The sequence below is a fragment of the Myotis yumanensis genome, unplaced genomic scaffold (assembly GCF_028538775.1).
Source record: "Myotis yumanensis isolate MYYU_CA2020_CCGP unplaced genomic scaffold, mMyoYum1.0.hap1 SCAF_11, whole genome shotgun sequence".
Taxonomy (NCBI): domain Eukaryota; kingdom Metazoa; phylum Chordata; class Mammalia; order Chiroptera; family Vespertilionidae; genus Myotis; species Myotis yumanensis.
In genome coordinates, this window is record NW_027223762.1 from 4,319,017 (window position 1) to 4,339,411 (window position 20,395).

General features: G+C 47.7%; 1 protein-coding gene across 2 annotated transcripts in view; it reads right to left on the bottom strand.

Moving 5' to 3' along the window:
• NBAS (NBAS subunit of NRZ tethering complex) overlaps nucleotides 1–20,395 on the bottom strand; it is a 196,778-nt gene that overhangs the window by 35,999 nt on the left and 140,384 nt on the right. For both annotated transcript variants that reach the window (XM_070428703.1, XM_070428702.1), the window contains 4 exons: nucleotides 14,773–15,002; nucleotides 14,142–14,252; nucleotides 5,895–6,145; nucleotides 2,906–3,240 (listed from right to left, as the gene is read on the bottom strand). In XM_070428703.1, coding sequence (XP_070284804.1) covers nucleotides 2,906–3,240; nucleotides 5,895–6,145; nucleotides 14,142–14,252; nucleotides 14,773–15,002 — 927 coding nt within the window. The remainder of the gene's footprint in view (nucleotides 1–2,905; nucleotides 3,241–5,894; nucleotides 6,146–14,141; nucleotides 14,253–14,772; nucleotides 15,003–20,395) is intronic.

The following is a 20,395-nucleotide window of genomic DNA, read 5'->3' on the forward strand; positions in this document are numbered from 1 at the left end:
AGCAACTGAAAAGGAGTGGGAAGTATAAAACACGAAGGCTGAGATTACACACAGCTCCTCCGATAGAACCACCCGTGTCTGAGCCACACCAGTAGTGTTGGACTTGCATTTAAGCTTCTTTGACCATTTTCCTGGATTTCTAACCCACTAACTTGTTCTCTGTACCTTCTACAAAAATGTTTCTAGTTACTGAATTGAAAAAGCAATAGGAAAGCAACTCTAACCGAACTGAACCAAAAGAAACAATTTAGAATGGGAGCAAATGCACTTCACACATTTGTATTCTTTTCCTTCTATATATCCATCACCTCCAATGTCATGCAAATTCCACCTCTGCCTATGGGACATAATGCCACCCTGTGAATATTTCCCCCACAAATTCTACAAATGGCAAATGCAAACAGTAACTGAATGGGCATTACCCTGAGGGCAAAGAGCCTTCCTGGTTCATTTTATCCTGGAGTAGGTACTACATTCAGGCTCTGGGGCCCCACCCCTCTGAATTCCGGCCTCTGAGCTTGCTGTTCTTATTACGCACTCTGGGACTAGCTCACCAGCTCTTTCCAAGGTTTGGTTCTGAACCCAGCATGCGTACACATTTGAAAACTGCACACTACACACGTGTAGTATATTCACTTACTTTACATTTCTAACATCCCGCGCAAGCTGTGGGAACATCTGGTGTTTTGCAAATGTGGCCAAATCCAGCGGCATTTCCTTTTCCAAATGTGTCCTCGGACATGTGCAGGTTGCTCTGCAGTTTGAATTTTATTCTCTTTCTCTCTGCAGAACAGCATTGAGTGATTTCAAACGTGCACTGTATCTAAACTTTATACTTTTCCTCTCTGGATGACAACTTAAAAAGCTTGCCAATTAATCAAACAAGGGAAAATACAAAGCTAGACGGAAGATATAAAATTGATTTCAATGTCTCTGCCTCACTTTTCTACAGCTTAACCTGATGCAGCAGAAAACCACCTCCCGGGACCATTGACAGCAACATCTCCTGCCGAGGAGGATACCACCTGCACTAAGAGAAGGACAAGCCATAATCCACTGACTCGGTCCGCACTGGGGCAGCCCTGCATCAGGAAAATGCACAGATGTTCACAAACAGCTGCGTCATGCATCGGCAGTTCATCCGACAGGTATAAGATTAAGAAACTAAGGTCATGAGAATGTGCTGTAATTTAAAATCATGACATTAAAACAGCATAACAACTCAAACCCTAAGTGGACTCTACATCCAATTCTTACATTGAATCGTGAGTAAATAACTGCTGTTGGAAAGTCTAGAACCGTCTGCCCACCTCCACACACATGTTCGCAGTTAGCATATGGCCTTGGCTGGTCATGTTGCTCTGTTCCCGCCCTCACATAAAACAGTTAAAACTCCTTCAGCCTGAGGGGAGTGAAGGCCCTAACCCTGCTCCTTCCCCATCTGTTCCTGCCTCACCCCTGCAGCCAGGCCCCAGGTCCCTCCCTCCAGCGTATTCATCCTGCAGTGCTAACGGACTTCCAGCCTTGTCTTGCAGATCCAAAACCAACGTGTGCTGGACTCCTGCCTTGTCCCCCACATTGCCAGGATCCTGCCTGGCCTTCCTCATTCAGGCTCAGCCCGTTTGGACGGAAGATGCTCTGCTCGGGGCTCCTGGTCCCCCGCTCCCCCAGTTCCTAGAATGGCTCCTGACTGCTGGCTCCAGGACTTCTTAGCTATAGTGCAGTTCCAGGGTTAGAGCAGAGGCGGAGGAAGAAGCCTTGATGAGTTTAAATTGTGGCTCCTGTTACCAGATGACTTTGGTTGAACTCACCTATTAAAACCAGAGTAACACTATTATGTGGTTCACAGATTACTCAGCCACAGCCTCTGCCTCCAGGAGGAAGAAAGCCAAACAGATTCCTGAGGCTAAACCACAGAACCCTAAGTGGCAGGTTCAAAGGTCAAAGCCAGGTTTACCAAACTTGTGCTCTTTTTAAATATATCATACTACCTCCCTTTAAAATGATCCTTATTTTCTTCCTTAAAAAAGCAAAAACAAAATTGATTATCTCCTTCTGATAGTAGTGGTTGTAAAATTTAAAACCATTACGCTAATAAGAGAACAAAGTCATTGGTTATCCACAACCATAAACCCAGCAAGTTAGTTAAAACTAGGCTTCCCCAGAGATGTTTGAAGCTGTACTTGTGCCAGCTTCCAAACGAATGACTTGAACTCTTAGCCTTTCTACTCCATTTTCAGGATAACATTAGCTATAACAACAATTCTTGGGGTAGAGTACCAGGCGGGCTTGCCAACTTGGGGGATGAGACAGCAAGCAGCACAGACAGGCCAGAGAAGATGAAAAGGAGGCTGCGCGAGAGCACGTTCAGCAGCGAGACAGAGGCGGGGGAGTTTGTAGGAGAGGTCATGCCTGTGAGAGATTTACAGTGAGGTCGGGGCGAGGGGGCAAGAAGGAAAGACAATGATCTGGTCGGAGGGAAACTACACATTGCTTAGGGATCTAGAGCAGGAACTAGGGTCCAGTTAAAGGTCTCAGCCCTGAGCTTGGAGTAAACACTGGAAAATGCAACCCCGACTCCCACGGATGATTCTATCAACAAGTTGTATACTCTGTGGGATTCATAGGGAATTTCCTCCGGGCTCACTTTAGCCACAGCGAAGTTGCTAGCTTGCTACGGATGCATGCAAGGTGGGCTGGGCGCTGGAGGCTCCTCCCACCTGTCCACTGGAGAGAGCGGGATGCAGTCTTTACTATGGAATGCCATGTTATGAAAACTAGAGCACATCTGAACTGTAACTATTCCCCATTTCCAGGAAGGAAATAAAAACAAAATCTACCGAATGTAAGAGCAGCTTTCATGCCTCCTAAAACGTCCCACCCACTCTAAGTGGTCGTTGGTTACCTTGGTCACAGCTTCTGGAGAAAACGTAATTGCATCCAGCACAGTGATGAGGTCCCCCGGGTGCAGGCGATCAAAGTACTTGGTGCAGGCCTCGAAGGCGCGCAGCCACTCTGGCGGGGACGCCGGGGCTTCTTTAATGAGCTGAGGGTCTCCAGTCCAGAACAACTTCTGTAACCAGAGGGTGTACAGGGAGCTCGGGGACAGCATCCGTCCGTCCTTGCCTGGGATTTTGGGAACGAGCTTGGAAATAGATAAGATATTCTGACTTGAAAGAACTGGCTGCAGTGCGTCCAGGGGGCTCGTGCCTTCCTCGGTCAGTTTTTTGTAGTTCAGACCTATTAGAAAGAGAGGGAAAAAGAAAGTAGTTCTCTCCAGCACAATGCAGAGGCTTCGCACACACGCCCAGCCCCTGTGTGGCTCAGTGCAGACTCAAAGGCCAGTGTAGGTGTAGCATACCGTTCAGTCGCCCATGACATAGACCAGAAGATCTGAGTTCCGGGCCCAGCCTGCAATGTGATCAACTCTGCAATCCCGGATGAGCCACTCACTCCCGTGAGCCTCTGCCTCCTCTCTGGCCACTGGAGACTCGGGACCTCTTGGCTCCTGCCATCCCTCCGTGGCCCTGTTTTCGCCAATCAGTGCCCACACCAAACCGCATGGGTTCATGTGTATTCACCTGCCATCTCATCAAGGACTTGAGGGCTGACATGAATCGCACCCCTTGTCCTCTGTGTCTACTCCATGTCTAATTTGGTTACTCAGTAAACTTTATACTGATACGCTGAAGGAAATTCTCATAATTGTCATGAATATTAAATAAATATAGACTTGAAAGTGCCTTGTAAATTATAAAGTACCACAGAGATTTGAGGGGTGTTAGTGTGTTTAATGTCTTCGTTATGAGCCAGATGATAGATGGACACCATTCTAAAGATTCCCACAATTTTATCAAAGAATCAAAGGTTCTTACTTTAATGGTCTCCACATATGCTTTAAACATATAGGCTTCACTCAGGTGTAATGCTGCCAAATGCCTACTGTAAAGTGTGTCAGTCTTATCCTGTATAAATCCTATATAATAAGAGGCTTATATGCAAATTGACTGAACGGTGGAACGACCAGTCGCTATAATGCGCACTGACCACCAGGGGACAGACACTCAATGTAGGAGCTGTTCCCTGGTGGTCAGTGCGCGCCCGTAGAGGGAGCGCCACTCAGCCACAAGCCGGGCTCACAGCTGGTTAGCACCGTGGCGGTGGCGCTAAGGATGTCCAACTGCCGGCTTAGGTCCACTCCCAGGACATCCCCCGAGGGCTCTTGGACTGCTAGAGGGAACAGGCTGGGCTGAGGGACCCCCGAGTGCACAAATTTTGTTCACTGGGCCTCTTATAAAATGTAACCAATGGGAGTAGGAAAAAACAAACAAACACCTCTGGAGTCAAAACTTCAGATTTTAGTATCAGGCCTCCTATCAGTCACTGTGACTTTCAGTTGGTTTCTTGGTTTCTCTGAATTGCCCCAACTGTGCGTGAAGGAGTTGAAAATACAATAACTAAAGACAATTAGCATCAAAATCCTATGGTTTCAGATTTATGCCAGCCATGATGCACGGACATGATTGTATACAGAAAAATAATCCCTAAATTTAATTTCAAAAATGGCCGTGTTGCTCAGTTGGTTAGAGCACTGTCCTGATACACCAAGGTTGTGGGTTCGATCTAGGGTCAGGGCACATATAAGAATTAACCAATGAATGATTAAATAAGCGGAACAACAAATCATTGTCAATCTCTTTCCCTCTCTCTGTGTGTGTGTGTGTGTGTGTAAACTGAGTGGCCAGATTATTATAACCACCTGACGTTTGTAGGCAAATTAGCCGTACACTGCATCGTACGGGATATGGAAGCCGAAGGCCTGTTCGAACACCTTTGCTTTTTGCAGTTGCCAAGATAAAATGTCTCCAATTCGCACAGGAACACAAGGATTGGACAGTCGAGCATTGGTAAAAAGTCATGTGGTCCGATGAATCACGTTTCCAGTTGCATCATGCAGATGGCAGAGTGAGAATTTGGCGTAAACAGCATGAAAGCATGCACCCACATGCATGAGTAACCCTTCAAGCTGGTGGGGGCAGGGTTATGGTTTGGGGCATGTTTTCCTGGCATGATTTGGGCCCTTTAATTCGTGTGGAACAATTTCTGAATAGCACAACATACCTAAGTATTGTTGCTGATCAAGTTCATCCTATCCTGTTGATGGCGTATCCCAATGGAGATGGCTTCTTCCAACAAGACAATGCGCCATGCCACGGTGCTCGTATTGTGCCCGAGTGGTTTCAAGAACATGAGGGAGACTTTACCTTGCTTAGGTGGCCCCCACAATCACCAGATCTCAATCCAATTGAGCATTTGTGGGACGAAGTTAAAAGAGCCATCAGGCAGCTGGTTCCACAACCATCAAATCTCACAGAACTGGACAGTGCTATTCATCAGGCATGGTGTCAGATTTCTCGCATCACCTTCCAACATCTCGCGGAGTCAATGCCAAGAAGAATCGCCACAGTATTGAAGGCAAAAGGTGGCCCAATGAAGTACTGATGGGGTGGTCATAATAATCTGGCCAGTCAGTGTGTGTGTGTGTGTGTGTGTGTGTGTGTGTGTGTATACGCGCGCACACACACACACACACACACATACATATATACACACACATATATATATATATCCCATGTTCAAAGGCTGTTAAATCGCGTTGTTTACCCATATCTTCAGAAAAAAATCACTTCTACTGTCATGGTAAACAACCTGCTTCCCTATTTATAATGGTTTGGCCCTCTAGCAACCTCAGCGCAAAATTATAATTTGCCTACAAACTTCAGGTGGTCATCATAATCTGGCCACTCAGTGTGTGTGTGTGTGTGTGTGTGTGTGTGTATTTACTTTTATTCTTATTTTTTAAATGAATTCAAGCTGGAAAATGATCATCCTACCTGATGCAACCACCTTGAACTTCTTCAGCAGCCGAATGTGGGTTTCCGGTTTGATGGTGTACTTCCCCAGGTCTGCGCAGCCGCAGCTTTCCAGGAGGGTGAAATAATACAGCAGCCTCTCGTGGTCCATGCCCCCGATGGTGGGGTAGATATACTTGACCATGTGCTTGTGAAAGGCTTCAGGGTCTGTCTTCAAAGTCTCAAAGAGATGAAGGGCTTGGGCTCGATTTTCTATTTCTACTGTGGACAAACTGAAATTAAGAGACAAAGAAATTATGTTAAAATTTGGTTCCTTTATTAAACAAGATTTTTTTTTAATCCGGTAGGAAAGGCTACTTCTTTTATTTTTTTTTTTTTAATATTTTTTTATTGATTTCAGAGATGAAGGGAGAAGGAGAAAGAGATAGAAACATCTATAATAATAAAAGCGTAATATGCTAATTAGACCAGATGTCCTTCCAGACAACCTTCCAGACAAAGCCAGGGCTGCGAGGGAAGCCAGGTCTCAGGTGCCTGCCGGCAGCTGGAGGAAAGCCAGGGTCCTGAAGGGAAGCCAGTGCTGGTGGCCGGGGGAAGGAAGGCCTACTCTTGCATGAATTTCATGCATCCGGCCTCTAGTCAATGATGAAAGAGAATCATTGACCAGCTGCCTCCTGCACGGCCCACACTGGGGATCGAGCCCACAACCTGGGCATGTGGCCTGACCAGGTATTGAACCGTGGCCTCCTAGTTCAGAGATCGACGCTCAACCCTGGAGCCACACCAGTGGATAGGAAAGGCTACTTCTTACAAGCCCCTTCCTCCTGCCTAATCAGAGACGGTGAGCACCAAGATGCAGGTGGTTTCTATAAAGGAAAACAGGCGTGTTGAATGCCTCTATTGCTCAATGTGATGTTCATGTGCTCTCCCGCGGGTCTACAGCATCCCTGCAGGCGTTATTCACATGCCTGCAGTTGGGAGAAGTGCCCAATGCTTAACAGCCAGGAAATGAACCCAGATCTGCCGGCTGCCACTTGGCATTATTTATTCATGTCACAAGACAAATGTAAAATAGGAGCTTCGTTATAGAAATTTAAACAACCTTATTATTTCAGGGACTTAGGAAGCTGTGAGGGGCAAAAACAACGCCAACTTTTAGGCATAAATATGACATCTAACAGCCCTATCTTGATACTGGATAGACCCAAATTTGATACGATGCTCAAATACAATTAAAATCAGCAAGAATAGGTACTTTCACTTTCACTTGAATTAGCTGTAGTCAGGAATGCCACTTAAATAAAAACAATCTTATTATTTTCATCTTGATTTAGATGTCTTTACAATATTATAAAAATGGTTGCTAATGTTAAGCTGCCAGGAAAAAAATGTTAATTAGCTGTGTTTGGCTGATCAGTGTGTATTTTGGGGGTGAGAGGAGGGCTTAATGCTGGTCTTGTGTTTCTCCCGCACAGAGCCCAGAGCCCAGCGCCCAGCCGTGTGGGTCCCATGCCCAGGTCGGTGAGGCAGCAGCCCCGCCCCCCGGGGCAGTGCCTGGTGCAGTGAGTGAGACTCCGGCAGTACCTCTCGAAGTCAGGTTGCATCTGGTTTCAGAGCAACTCCCGGGAAACATGACTCCCTTTTTACTGGAATTCCCACCTTCAGAAAGTGCCAACACAAGTTTTTGGTTTATACAGATAAAGTGAACACAAATTATGTCTTACAATTTTTATGAGTCGTAGGGATACTTAGGATGACAGCTCCAAACTATAAAGTCCAAATAGCAAGTAATTTAAAAATGCTCTTTGACCTTTCACTTCAAGAGAAATGCTATTTTTCCATTAAGACGCGATTCAAACATTTACAAAAATATCCTGAGCTATACAATGTCCCTGGTCTTAAAGATCTCCCTGTCTCCTCTGACAGCCTTCCATCCGGGACTCACAGACTCTTTAACTGTGTCCGACCGAGTCTGTCCCCTCGCTAGGTGGTGCACCACTTGATGGCAAAGATGATACATATCTCCTTTATCTTTAGTTTCTCAGTGCCGAGCACCAGTGTGTGGAACACAGGGCACATTCAATGCCCGTGCCACACAGACGGGTGGATGCACAAACCCTGGGTGTCCTCCACACTGGGCGGGCGAAAAGATTTCCATCAAGCTCTCACCCAGCAGTCTGCAAACCTAGTTGTTATAAACACTCAGAACTGAACAACAACGCTAAATAAGAGGATGGGCTGACAAATGCATGCAATTATATTCCAATCAAGAGCAGGGCCACTCAAGCTTTAACTTGGAAAAACAGTCGCTATCAATGATAAAAGAAGGTTTAGTGACAGAAGCACCTGAGTTGGCACCAGAGAAAGGAATGGAGTGAAAATAACAGGAACAAAGTTTTCAGACAAGAAAGCACAGGCCCATACAAGACTCGGTGAGGGTAGTGGGTGGCAGGTCAGAAAAAAATTCTTGACACTCTCACTATTCAAAATACGCAGTATCATCTGAGAAAGACAGTGTGTACACAGCAGAATATGAAAGCGACTCGGAATTTGATTCCCTTCATAATTTGCAGAGTGAAGTCTGACACAATGGTGTGAAGCAGTAAACACTACCCCACATCACACCACTGAGATGAGTTGTTTCGATGGAGCTTTGCAGGCAGAACCGCATGCCCAATGGAGAAGGGAAAAGCTTGCGCTCACTGTGCTGGTTGCTGGGCCGGTTACATCTACCTACCAACCAACAGGCGAGTGATCAGAGGGGTTAAGTGACTCCTAAGATGGCGTCAGATCGGCCTGGACTCGTGTGGCTTTGTTCACCTATCGCCACGCAGCCGTGGACTGATAAGGCCTTGTGCCCACGTCACAACCATTTCAAAAGCCGGTTCTTTGTGTAACACCGGCCTTCACTCTCTCTCCAAGAGCAACAGTCTCCGAGTTCTCCTGTCACACTGCATTCCTAATGACCCTCGGAGACAAGCATTCAAGACAGACTCATCCACAAAGTGGATGGACAGTGACTAAACCACAACAGTTTGACTTCCTTTGTGTTCGACTTGATTCTGAACACCGTCTCTCTCAATCAACTTTACTTTCTCGCCCACCCACGTATTCTTCTGCGCCCACAATTCAGTTTGCCCGATGTGCAATTTTACCTAATTATCTTGTCAAGAGAGATACTGGAATACCTTTCCTGACACATGATAAATACCAGAACCTCCCTCTTCAGTAAATTACAACGTGCTAAGATCTTCTATAGATGCCAGCAATCAATAACCCATTCAACAGCTTCCCCTGAAAGAAGCTGTGATCTTCCCTTTGGAAAAAGAAATGAAATCTCTACTTAGAAAACAATTCCAAAGAGCCCACATTCAAGAGAGTAGGAAGAAATACCAGGAAACCGCCGGGGACTTTTCACTCATCAAATTAATGATCACCCTTAGAAACTGTTTAAGGCTTTTTCTTGAACCAAGATTTAGCTCTAACAGCAGCTTATACATTTATATAATGCATACTTAACTTTCAGAGATTAACTGCAGGAAGAAATCAGCAGTAGTTGTACTCAAAGCACAAGGAATAAATGGTTAGTGCCAAGTCCACGGTCAGCGTGTTCTGTGATGGCTTCAAGCTGTCAATCACCCAAAAACGTAATTCAAGAACAGCATGTGCTGAAAGGCCTCATATTCATGTAGGAAAACAAGTTTATTTAAATGTATTATTTCTTCACCCAGGCTGAGATGGAGTGATAATTCGGTTCCATTAGCTGAGGAAAGGAGCACTTAGGAGGGGAGAGGAGGGAGGAGAGAGACAGGGAGAGGGACAGGGCTGCTGGGAAGGGCTGGAGAGGGGTTCACCATTCAGATGCAGTCACTTCTAGGCACTTCCCCAAAGTTGAATCCTAAGAGTTGGAAGCTCTATGAATCCAAATTAATAACCTCGATGGAGGGTGAATTGCCTCCACCGATTCCTGCGGAGAGAGACAAGTCTACCCTCTCAGTTTCGAGGACTCTGACCTGCGGGAAACTAAGTAGACACTCACCCACCATGGCCTGGGAATGAAGCTGACGGGGCAGGTCTGATCGTGAGGCCGCCTGGCAGCTGACCGTGTGGCTATGCAGGGAAAAGTGGGCAAACCATCATGGCATTGTTCCATTTGCCAGCATTTTGAACAAGTGTGTTTGTGAAACAAAAGACAGAATTTAACTTTCAAGGCACCTAGACAGCTGCTGAGGATCACGAATGAGTGTCTCAGTGATTTCCTGTCGCAGGAAGAGTAGGTGGGCCCTCTCGGAGCGTTTGGTATGAACAGTGGTGACAAGGACAGCCACGAGAACAGGCTGCGTCTCCTCGGCCGTAGGACAACCCTGGCCCCAAAGCCTGTAATTTCTCATAAAATGTCAATTCTGACTGGTTTATAGAGTCTCATATTATCTCTTTAACAAAAATATTTTAAGAGACACCACAGCACAGAAATAGGCGTAGCATTATTTATTGAGCACTTATTATACTGAGCAGCATGTCACCTCATTTACTTCTCACAAAGCAGATATACTAGTAACTGGGGTCCTGACTTGGAAAACAATGGTTCGGAAGTCAGATGAGCGACACAAGGCTAACAGTGCCCCCAGGACAGACCTGCACATCTGGCCTGCTTCACCTGAGCAGGTCACAGAGCCAGGGTGTGAACGCAGGTGAGCAGGACTCAAAGCCTGAGCGCTTTCCCGGGACGGAAACACTAAAATGGGTCCTGCAGATGTTCTGTTCCACTGTCAGGAGCCTTTGCTGGGCGAGAGGGGCCTGAAGGATCACGGCATGAAAAGGAAGGCTGCAGGTACATGGACGGAATCGCTTCCACTTTGGTAAAGGTGGTTATTAGCTTCCGTTTTCAGGACCGGTAGGTTTTGTGTGATGCACAACACAAATCATAACCTTGGTTCTCTTTTCCCTGTAGGCCAAAAGGAAGATCTAAACCAAATACACAGCCCAATTTTAACAACCTGTGACCTGAATATCTACATTCAACCTTCTTATGCTAACTTGGATTTTTCCTGGGCCTGAATTTTATTTCCAGGGCCAGACCAAATGATTCCGAGGGCCTGATACGGCCCATGGGCCGGACGTTCCCGCTCCTGCTCTAAGGTAAGGATAGCAGTCCTGCTAACTGAGGAAACAGTGACCTGGGATGAGGAGATGCTCAGCGCTGCAGGGGGGTTACGGGCAGATGTGGGAACTGTGGTCTCACTCCAAAGCCCACGCCCTCACCACGAGGCCACATGTACGCTGGCAGCTAACATTGTCTCTAAGCGCCACCAACGTGTCCACAACAGCCCAGGGATGGGGTTGGCCGCTAAACTGGCAATGGTGATAGGTGAGCCTCCGTCGGGGAGCTGAACCTGCCCCAGTAGAACCAAGAGGCTGAGCAAGCCAGCGTCTGCCATGTGGCCACTTAAAGCCATCACAGCAATTTAGGGGAAAAAAAGAAATAAAAAGAGAAAAAATAAAGAATAATAACAAAAGGAACTCAATGTGGGTGTTTATGAGAATTGTCCTTCTGCAGAAGGGAAATTCCAGGAACAGCTGCCATTAACTAAGCACCAATCATGTGTCAGGTCCTGGGGGTTTGATTTCTACAATGAAGCCTCTTCGTTTTCATCACACCAGACTCAAGACCACGGGAAATGAGTTTGAGAGAACTGAACTGCCTCGGGCAGGGACACAAGCTGGAGAGGCACAGTGAGGAAGTGTTCAGCCACGTGAATGAGGACTTACGCTCTATTGTGTGAGGCTGCCTCTCCCGAACCTGTCTGAGTGCGCACGTGTGTCCACGTGCTGACGCAGAGCCTAGCTCCAAATTCAATCAAGAGGAAGGAGAATGTAAAATTAAGAAAAATCAACTTTTGGGGGCGGGAGTCTTTTGAAAGGAACAGTAGAATGAAACCTAAGGCAAATAGCATCAATTTTCTTGTGACTCTGACCTATTAACTTCCCATTAGTATTGACTCGACAAATAAATGCTGGTCCATTTCTATTGTATTAACAAGGCTGATTCTAATACCTGTGCTAGCAAGTTTGATTGAATAGCAAGGCAAACGGCTGGGGAGCACCAAACACCACTGGCTAATCAGGAGGGTGTTTGTGTTTGTCACTCACAAGCACAGTGCCAGGAGGCAATGGTCTCCTACTCCTGTAGTCGCTGGCGGCTGCATCATCACTGCAATCAGGTCTAATGACCGCCCTGAACAGTCTCGCATGTTATTTAATGCCTGATAATTTGTAATATATTAAGAGACCAGGGACCATCCTGTTTGTACAGATATGACACCTTTTATGTAACATTCAATGAAAGGATATTTAATAAAATGCCAAGGTATTTTTAAATGTGCGTGCACGCACGCACGCACGCGTGCACACACACACACACATATCATAAGAAACATGTATTTGAACATATTACTGTGCATCAAAACTGATTAGTTCAGTTCAGTATTTATTGTAGATGATACTCTCATCCATGTAGCAATTTCACAAACACTTAAAATGTAGATGCTAAACTTTCAAATAATTAACAAAAATGAACGATTCTAAGTTCTAAGCGTTTCTGGCCCGCCTGGCAGGCTCTGCCTCCCCTTCCTGAACCTGCCTTCCCACAGCCTCCCCGACGCGAGTCCCGCTTCTCCTCCCACGTCCTCTGCTGCTGGCCCTGCTGCTGGCAGCTCTTCCTCCAGCACCCGCTGTGGACGGTCCTCAGGGTCTGCTTCAGTCTTTCCCAATTCTCAGCCTATCGGTACCCCAAGCATGTCCACAACGCAGCTCACGTGTCATCTGTGTGCGTGTGACTCCAAATTAGGGCCACGGCCTAACGGACCTTTGCCCTTGGGCGTTTCGATGTGTATAACTTCTCCATTCCACTGCCTTTTCTTCAACAGCCCCCCTCCCACCCCCAAATACCTTGTCTTTAAATGTTATTCCCTGTCTCCCTGAGGGATGTCACCATCCAACAGGCAGACCCTAACCTCTCCCTTTCCACTCACCTCCATATCTAGTTGATGTTTACTAATCAATGTATTGAGCACTATCTAGTTCACCGCCTAGACATCTCTGAAACCCATTCTCACCTCTCCTTCCGTACTTTCAAAACCCTACTCCCAGCATGTCACACAGTCTATCACTATAACAGCTCCGTCATTGGTCGACATATCCCTACCCTGGCCTCCCTGAAATCCTTCCTCAGTAGAGTAACTACAGTGACCTTATGAAATGTAAGCTGCACCCATGACTCCCGTTCCTTTACCAGGTCCTCTAACAGCTTCCTATTGCTCTAGGGGAGAGCCCAGCCCCGAGGGGCCTGCATCCTGCCGCGGGTCTGGCTTCCAGGCTGCTCCCCAGTCCCATCTCACGCCGGCTCCCCGACTCTCAGGGGATCACCCACACTGTCCACCTGCCGGGCTCTCAGACACCTCGCGCTCCTTCCTGTCAAGCAGATTATGCACCTGCCTGTTTTGTCCCCCTAGAAAATGGTTCCTGCTCTCCTTGCAGTGCAGTTAATTTCAACTCAGTATTTACGTCTCAGATCAAGAGTTATTTCCTCAGGAGAGCCTTCCCTGACAATGGCAGATCCTCTCTTTGGGCTCTCTCTTTTTAAAATATATATATATTTTTATTGATTTTGGAGAGGAAGGGAGAGATAGAAACATCAATGGTGAGAATCACTGATCAGCTGCCTCCTGCATGCTCCACACGGGGATCGAGCCCGAAACCCGGGCCTGTGCCCCGAACAGGGGTGGGACCGTGACCTCCTGGTACCTGGGTCGATGCTCAACCACTGAGCGACACGCGTGGGGCTCCGTGGGCTCTCTTACAGGGTGTTTCCACAGATTTGAGTTCACATCTGCTTAAGGTGCTATTCCATTATAATCTGTCCCCCACACTAGACTACAAGTTCTAAGACAGTTGGGATAATGCCTGCTTTTGTTCACTATAGTAACCCCATATCTAGTTCTTAGTACAAAATAGAGTCTCAATAAAAACCTGTGAATAAATGAAGGAAGGTTAAAGTATCTAACTCAGGACTATTTTTACTGAAAAACAAAAATGAACAGGCGATTCTTAGAATACTGGTGTGCCCCAGATGAATAAAGAATGTACAAGGACACTGGGCTACTGTAGCTGAGAAGAAACAGTGAGATTCTACTTTACACCCACGATTCTCCTAGAATAGGCGGAAAAGACAGACATGGACATGAACTTAGGCATGGACTGTGTGCTTACCCACTGTCGCTGAACAAGAACTCCAGGTGGGTCATGTACACCTCCCAGCAGGAGATGCCGTAGCGCTGCGCCAGAGACCGAGCGACCCCGTAGACATCTTCCTCCAGGGTCCTTCACGAGTCGGCGGCCGCGGGGAAGGAGAGAGAAACACGTTACCTCCAGCAGCACAGAAAAGGCCCATTGGGACTGCTCTCCGGCTGGGAGGGGAGCAGTCCTTACTCAGACACTCCATGTAATTCAGGGAAAGCACTTCCTAGGATCTGACTGCCCCTCTCTCACTGTGGTGCATTGCGACTGTCTAGGCCAGTGGCTCTCAGCCGAGGGCGATCTGTCCTTCAGGGGCTATGTGACTTGACTGCAGACATTCTTGATTGTCACGATGGGGGAAGAGGAGGAGAATGCTGTTGGCATGCCAGTGGGTAGAGGTCAGGGAGGCTGCTAACCATCCTACAAGTCACAGGACAGCCCTTTCCCACTCGGGGAGCACACCCCCCTCCTGTGATGGGATGAGAGAGGGAAGGCCCTTTCTAGAGCAACCCTGAAAATCAACACAAAGGACTGTGATCAGGAGCCCTGCAGACTCAACCTGCTCTGTGACGTTCAAATCCCCCGAGACAGAAGGGTCCCTTACTCCGCCAGCCCCAGGATGGTCTCCCTCTTGTACTGGTCGTCTGCGGTGAACCGCTGCACATCCACCCCCTTCCGCAGGCCCCGGAGCAGCTGTGCCTGCGTGAAGTCCAGGAGCCGCTCGTTGTAGTAGTGCAACTGCTCCGTCAGTGAGGCCAGGTCCTCGGGCCAGGCTTCATATCCACGTAGAGTCACGTGCCTGGTGACCATCGTGATTAGCTCTTTGGGATCAGCCTGTGAGTAACAACAACAACAACAAGTTACAGGAAGCCCGGCAGGAGTGGCTCAGCAGCTGAGTGTTGACCTATGAACCAGGAGGTCACGGTTTGATTCCTGGTCAGGGCACAGGCCTGGGTTGTGGGCTCAATCCCCAGTGTGGGGCGTGCAGGAAGCAGCCGATCAGTGATTCTCTCTCATCATTGATGGTTCTCTCTCTTTCTCCCTCTCCCTTCCTCTCTGAAATCAATAAAAACATATATTTTTAAAAAGTATAGGAAGAAGGCATATCTACCGGGCACCTGCTACTGGCACTAAACCGAGGCTCACGGGGCCCAGAGAAGACAGCCGCAGAGGGCACCGTCTGCAGACCACAGAGGGCGGGCACAGGACCGAGTGCAAGCAGGTTCCTCGGCTCCTGCTTGGCTCTTCTTCCATCTTGTCTTAGAGCTATCATAAGTAATATATTCCTGCCTTTTCAACTACCGTCACCTACAACGGCTGTGTCCCCATTACCGACTACGGATCATTCGCCTGAAAGTGGTCTTCGTCCTCAGGGCCCCTGGACCAGCGTTCCCACTGCCTCTGCGTGCTCTCAGGGACGAGGCTGCAGCTCAGTGGCACTGATAACGCCCGACAGCGAGGGGAGGTGTCCTCTCCAAGGCTGCGCTGGGGAAACATCCTCTTCCTAGAGCAGTGATGGCGAACCTGACATGCGTGTCAGAGGTGACACGCGAACTCATTTTTTTGGTTGATTTTTCTTTGTTAAATGGCATTTAAATATATAAAATAAATATCAAAAATATAAATCTTTGTTTTACTATGGTTGCAAATATCAAAAAATTTCTATATGTGACCCGGCACCAGAGTTGTTAGGGTTTTTCAAAATGCTGACACGCCGAGCTCAGAAGGTTCGCCATCACTGTCCTAGAATCACCAGCACTCCCGCTGCCGAAGAAGGCGCCCAACCAGTTTCTCCTCCGCTCGACTTGGGGCTCAATGGGATGCTCTCTACAATCCCCAGCAGCTGCTCTAACAATGGGAAATTACTCAAACAGAACAAACCCGACTCTGACAGCTGACGGGAAGAAAAATATGTGGTTAACTGGGCACATTTATTTATATTAACGTTGGTTTGGGTGTCAACGAAGCAACAGCAGCTCAGCCATGGTTTTAGAATTACTCTGGGAGGCTGATGGCGTGAACAACATTAACTCAATCACTCCCAATTTCTGGAAAAACACAGTACATATTTTAATATAAGCAAATTAGGAAAAACTCCAGAATCTGCCTTTGTGTCTCAGACATGTACCAAATTATAGGAAGCTGTCAGCAGTTCTAATGTGTAAGCCATTATTTTGAGCTACACGGGAATTTGTCAATGCCAAGTCCATATTACAAACCTAGCCTGCTGTTCTCCCTCTTGACCCTGTTGAGGAAGAACCTGAGGGTATCGATAAAAGCCAGTTAAAGAAATCCTGGGTTCCAACAGGTGGATTTGAGAAAAGGCAACATTAGAATTCTCCCCAACCTCTAGGCAGACACTGAGTCCTACTCTCAAAGACCGGGGTGGGGGTGGCGGGGGAGTCTTCAGTCAAAAGGCCTGGCTTTGGAAACTAATTCTCCAAAGTCAGCTACAAACCCGTGTGCAACTAGTTCAACAAATATTCAGGACCAATTTCTTTGTTAGAAATGCAATTTCAGATCAACAAATTATAGTCAGTAAAATCCTACGCAGCTTAAACTACTTCCCTCTTCTCCTCTAATAATCGGAAACAGTCCAGCCCCCCTGCACATAATTTCTATTTCCTATTCTTTGTACACCACATTCGTTCACTTTCCTAAGAAAATTTAAGAGCAAACACTGACTACTTCAGTCTTCAGGCTGGAACAGGCACAGTGCTAGGCAATGTGAGCTGAACCTCATTCAGTGCTAGCCGTCCTGGGGGCCAGGTGCCTGCTGGTACCCTGTTTTACAGGCGTGAGGAGGCGGGCAGGAGGCCTGAAGCCATTCTGGGTAAGTGGCAGGCGGGGCTGTGACTCCAAGCACAAAGCCCCCCAGAACCATCCTGTCATATCTGTGGCAGGGGAGGGTCTGGGTGGGACGGGTGCAGACTGAGCTCCCGCCAAGGGTAAGTGAGGCCTGGCCTTAGAGTCCTGTGGCCGACGACCGACCTCAGGAATGGGCTGATGCTTCACTCCACAGCACATCCGACTGCCCTGACCTTCCTCTCACCCCTTTCCTGCACACGCTCACACGGTGTAAAGACACGTGACCACAGAGGACACTCAGAGGCAGGTGTGCAACTGGATATTCGATTTGAGCTGTTCCTAAGCCCTTTGTTGTTTCCTCTTTAGTAGTAACAGAGAATTTCAGAATCATGGGCAAGAATACCACTTCCTGTTCAATCCCTTGATATGCAGGCGCCTCCTTTTAAAATTGTATCCTCATGAAGTGGGGCATGAGGGGCATCCTGCTAATTCCCTGATGGTGGGTTTCTGAGTGTCTCCACATTTGTGGATCATAAGGATGTGCTGAATGTACAGAAGGTTTTCAATACGTCCCCATTTTGTGTTAAAACATAATACCAATGAGAAGAGGCAACTCACAAAGTCTTCCAAGAAAGGGGACAATTAGTTACGGGAAACTAAACATGGGGAATGGGGTCAAAGAGCCCGGATCATGGTCCCTGCCTCATGTTCAGAGCCTCACGTTTTCCATTAGTGACGTTGAAGCAATTCCTCCTGTACGGAGCCCTACAGAGATTAATGAGGCCAAGTGGATGGGATGTGGTCAGCTCTAGCTCTCTACACAAACCATTTCCTTGACATGATCACCACTTCCTATCCCTTCCTCAGGGAACTTGAGTGTCCATGCTTACTTCCAAACTATAATAATAAAAGGGTAATATGCTAATTAGAGCAGATGTCTTCTGGACATCATTCCGGACGTCCCTCCTGACCAAGCCGGGGCCAGAGGAGGGAAGCCCGGGTCCCAGGTGCCTGTGGGTGGCCGGAGGAGGGAAGCCCGGGTCCTGGGTGCCAGAGGAAGCTGGTGCCGGCAGCCAGGGGAAGACCTACTCTTGCATGAATTTTCATGCATCGGGCCTCTAGTATTTTAATAAGAATTATTCACCTGGGTTTATCACAATTTCTCTCAAAATACTCCAAAGCACCCCCAACTCACCCCAACACTTCACCTCATATATACACTAATTCACACCAAGAGAACATTACAGTCCCCACTGGAGGCTGCCGTGCCTGCTGCACAGACACCCTCCTACCAGCCCCGCAATGCCCACCAGAGGCCATTGTGCCTGCTGCACTGACACCCTCCTACCTAGCCCCACGATGCCCAGTGGAGGCTGCCGTGCCTGCTGTACAGACACCCTCCTACCAGCCCCACGATCCCCACCGAGGCCGCCATGCCTGCTGCACAGACACGCTCCTACCAGCCCCACGATGCCCACCGAGGCCGCCATGCCTGCTGCACAGATGCCAACCCACACTTCAGCATCACAGCCGCAGCCCTGCGGGAAGGAAGGACTCCAACCTCCTGGCCTCGCACCTAAGTTACTGCCTCTGCGCAGAACACATTTAAACCTCTCCGTTTCCCACCAAATGCAATGCATCATTGTGGGTATGAAAGTTGTTAGCCTCTGACAAGCTTCGGAAGGACCTGACAGGGGCTTCAAAACCACCCACGGTCGGTATTCAAAGGGAGGCTGCAGCACACCATGGCTGCAAAAACTAATTGCATCAAAAGGCATCCGAATTTAAAAATGAAAGTGCATGGAGTTAAATTATTCTATTACTTTTCCAACACTTGGCAATGCAGTTCTTCGGGGGGAGTGGGTGAATAAAATATGATTTCTTTAAAGAATATGGTCAAGTCCCTGTAACAAGGAAAGATTCATAAATATTCATGACAACAGAATGCTCCATGACTTAATCTCCTGCTCCTGCTCGCTAGTTAGAGGTAATCAATCCATTCTGGTTTATGGTCTCCATTTCTGGGCATTATTGCAGGGAAAGTTTTAAACAGGTGGTGTGCTTCCCCTCTAGGGTTCTTATTTGCTTGAGATAATTTTATACTCGGTACTTTCAATCAAGTAGCTTTAAAAAAAGCACACCACATTGTAGAAATAGTCTACCATAACGCTTTGCATTTCAGCCCTGCTGGGTTTGCTTCTCTAGAATACAAGACTAGAGAATATGCTTCCATTATTATGATTTTATCTTCTGAAACTTTTTCAAAAGAATGCTAGAAAAGATCACACTTCACGATGCATTTATAATCATTATAAACGTAATATATTAGTGAAAACACAGAACAGAACAATGTGTATGGCCCACTCAGATTTGTATAAAAAACTGTCAAATGGACACAGCTCTCCACCAACTACTTCTGGCAGACACAGAGGGAAATGCTGGCTTTGCATGGTACCCCATTTGCACCACTTGAGTTTCTTGGCCATGTGCACCTTGTGTTTTGAACATAAGACCAAGTTATCCAGGACAAATACCAGAAGAAAAATTTTTCTCCAACTGAGCCCTTGCCAGTCATCCCTCTATATCACTAAGCAGCATAAGGGGGGCGGCACGGGCTGCTCGGAAGGTCACCCAGAGAGCCGCCGTGGTCCCAGAGCCCGTGCTGGGGGCTCAGGACGCTGCTTCTGTCAAGAGGCACAGGCCTTTTCTCAGAAAAAACGCACCCAATTATATCGATGTTTTTATTCAAACCTCGTAATCTGCCTAAATTATCATCCCCGCAGCACAGAACGGCGGGGGGGTGCAAAGGCTATGGCAATGGAATCCAGTCGGGCCGACAGCTGAGAGCAAGCGATGCTTCGCCGAGCACTATTATGTGTAGGCAACAAATGGAAACCACTCTCATTTCAATTTCCACGATGATTCATCAGGAGCTAGCCACATTTAATTCCACACTCAGCGGTGCTGCTTTATGCACAGGAAGATGCTGAAAAGACCCAAATAATGAGCCATTAGGTATCGATGGGAAACTCAGCTGTACCTAAACATCAGTTATTGTGCCAGGAGGGTTCCTTCAAACCCAAGATCCGCCCTCCAACTGGGAAACTGCAGCCGAAGACAGGACTCCACCTTCCGCACAGGCCCACAGACCCCGAGGAGCTGCAGGGGGAGGCCTGGGGAGTGCAGAGACGGGCTCCTGCCTTCAGCAAGAGCACATGGGGAGCAGACAGCACCTCGTGGTGCCGGACAGGAACTGCTCCAAAGGGTGTCTGCTGGGAGGCAGAGGAGGCTGCCCCCAGGGCTCCACTGAGCTCAAGCCTCACCCTTACCTGTTGACAGTGGGAGGAGGAGGCATTCCAGAGGGGCCTGGAGGGGTGACAGGGTGCTAACTTCAGAGAAACTTTAACTCTAAACCATTG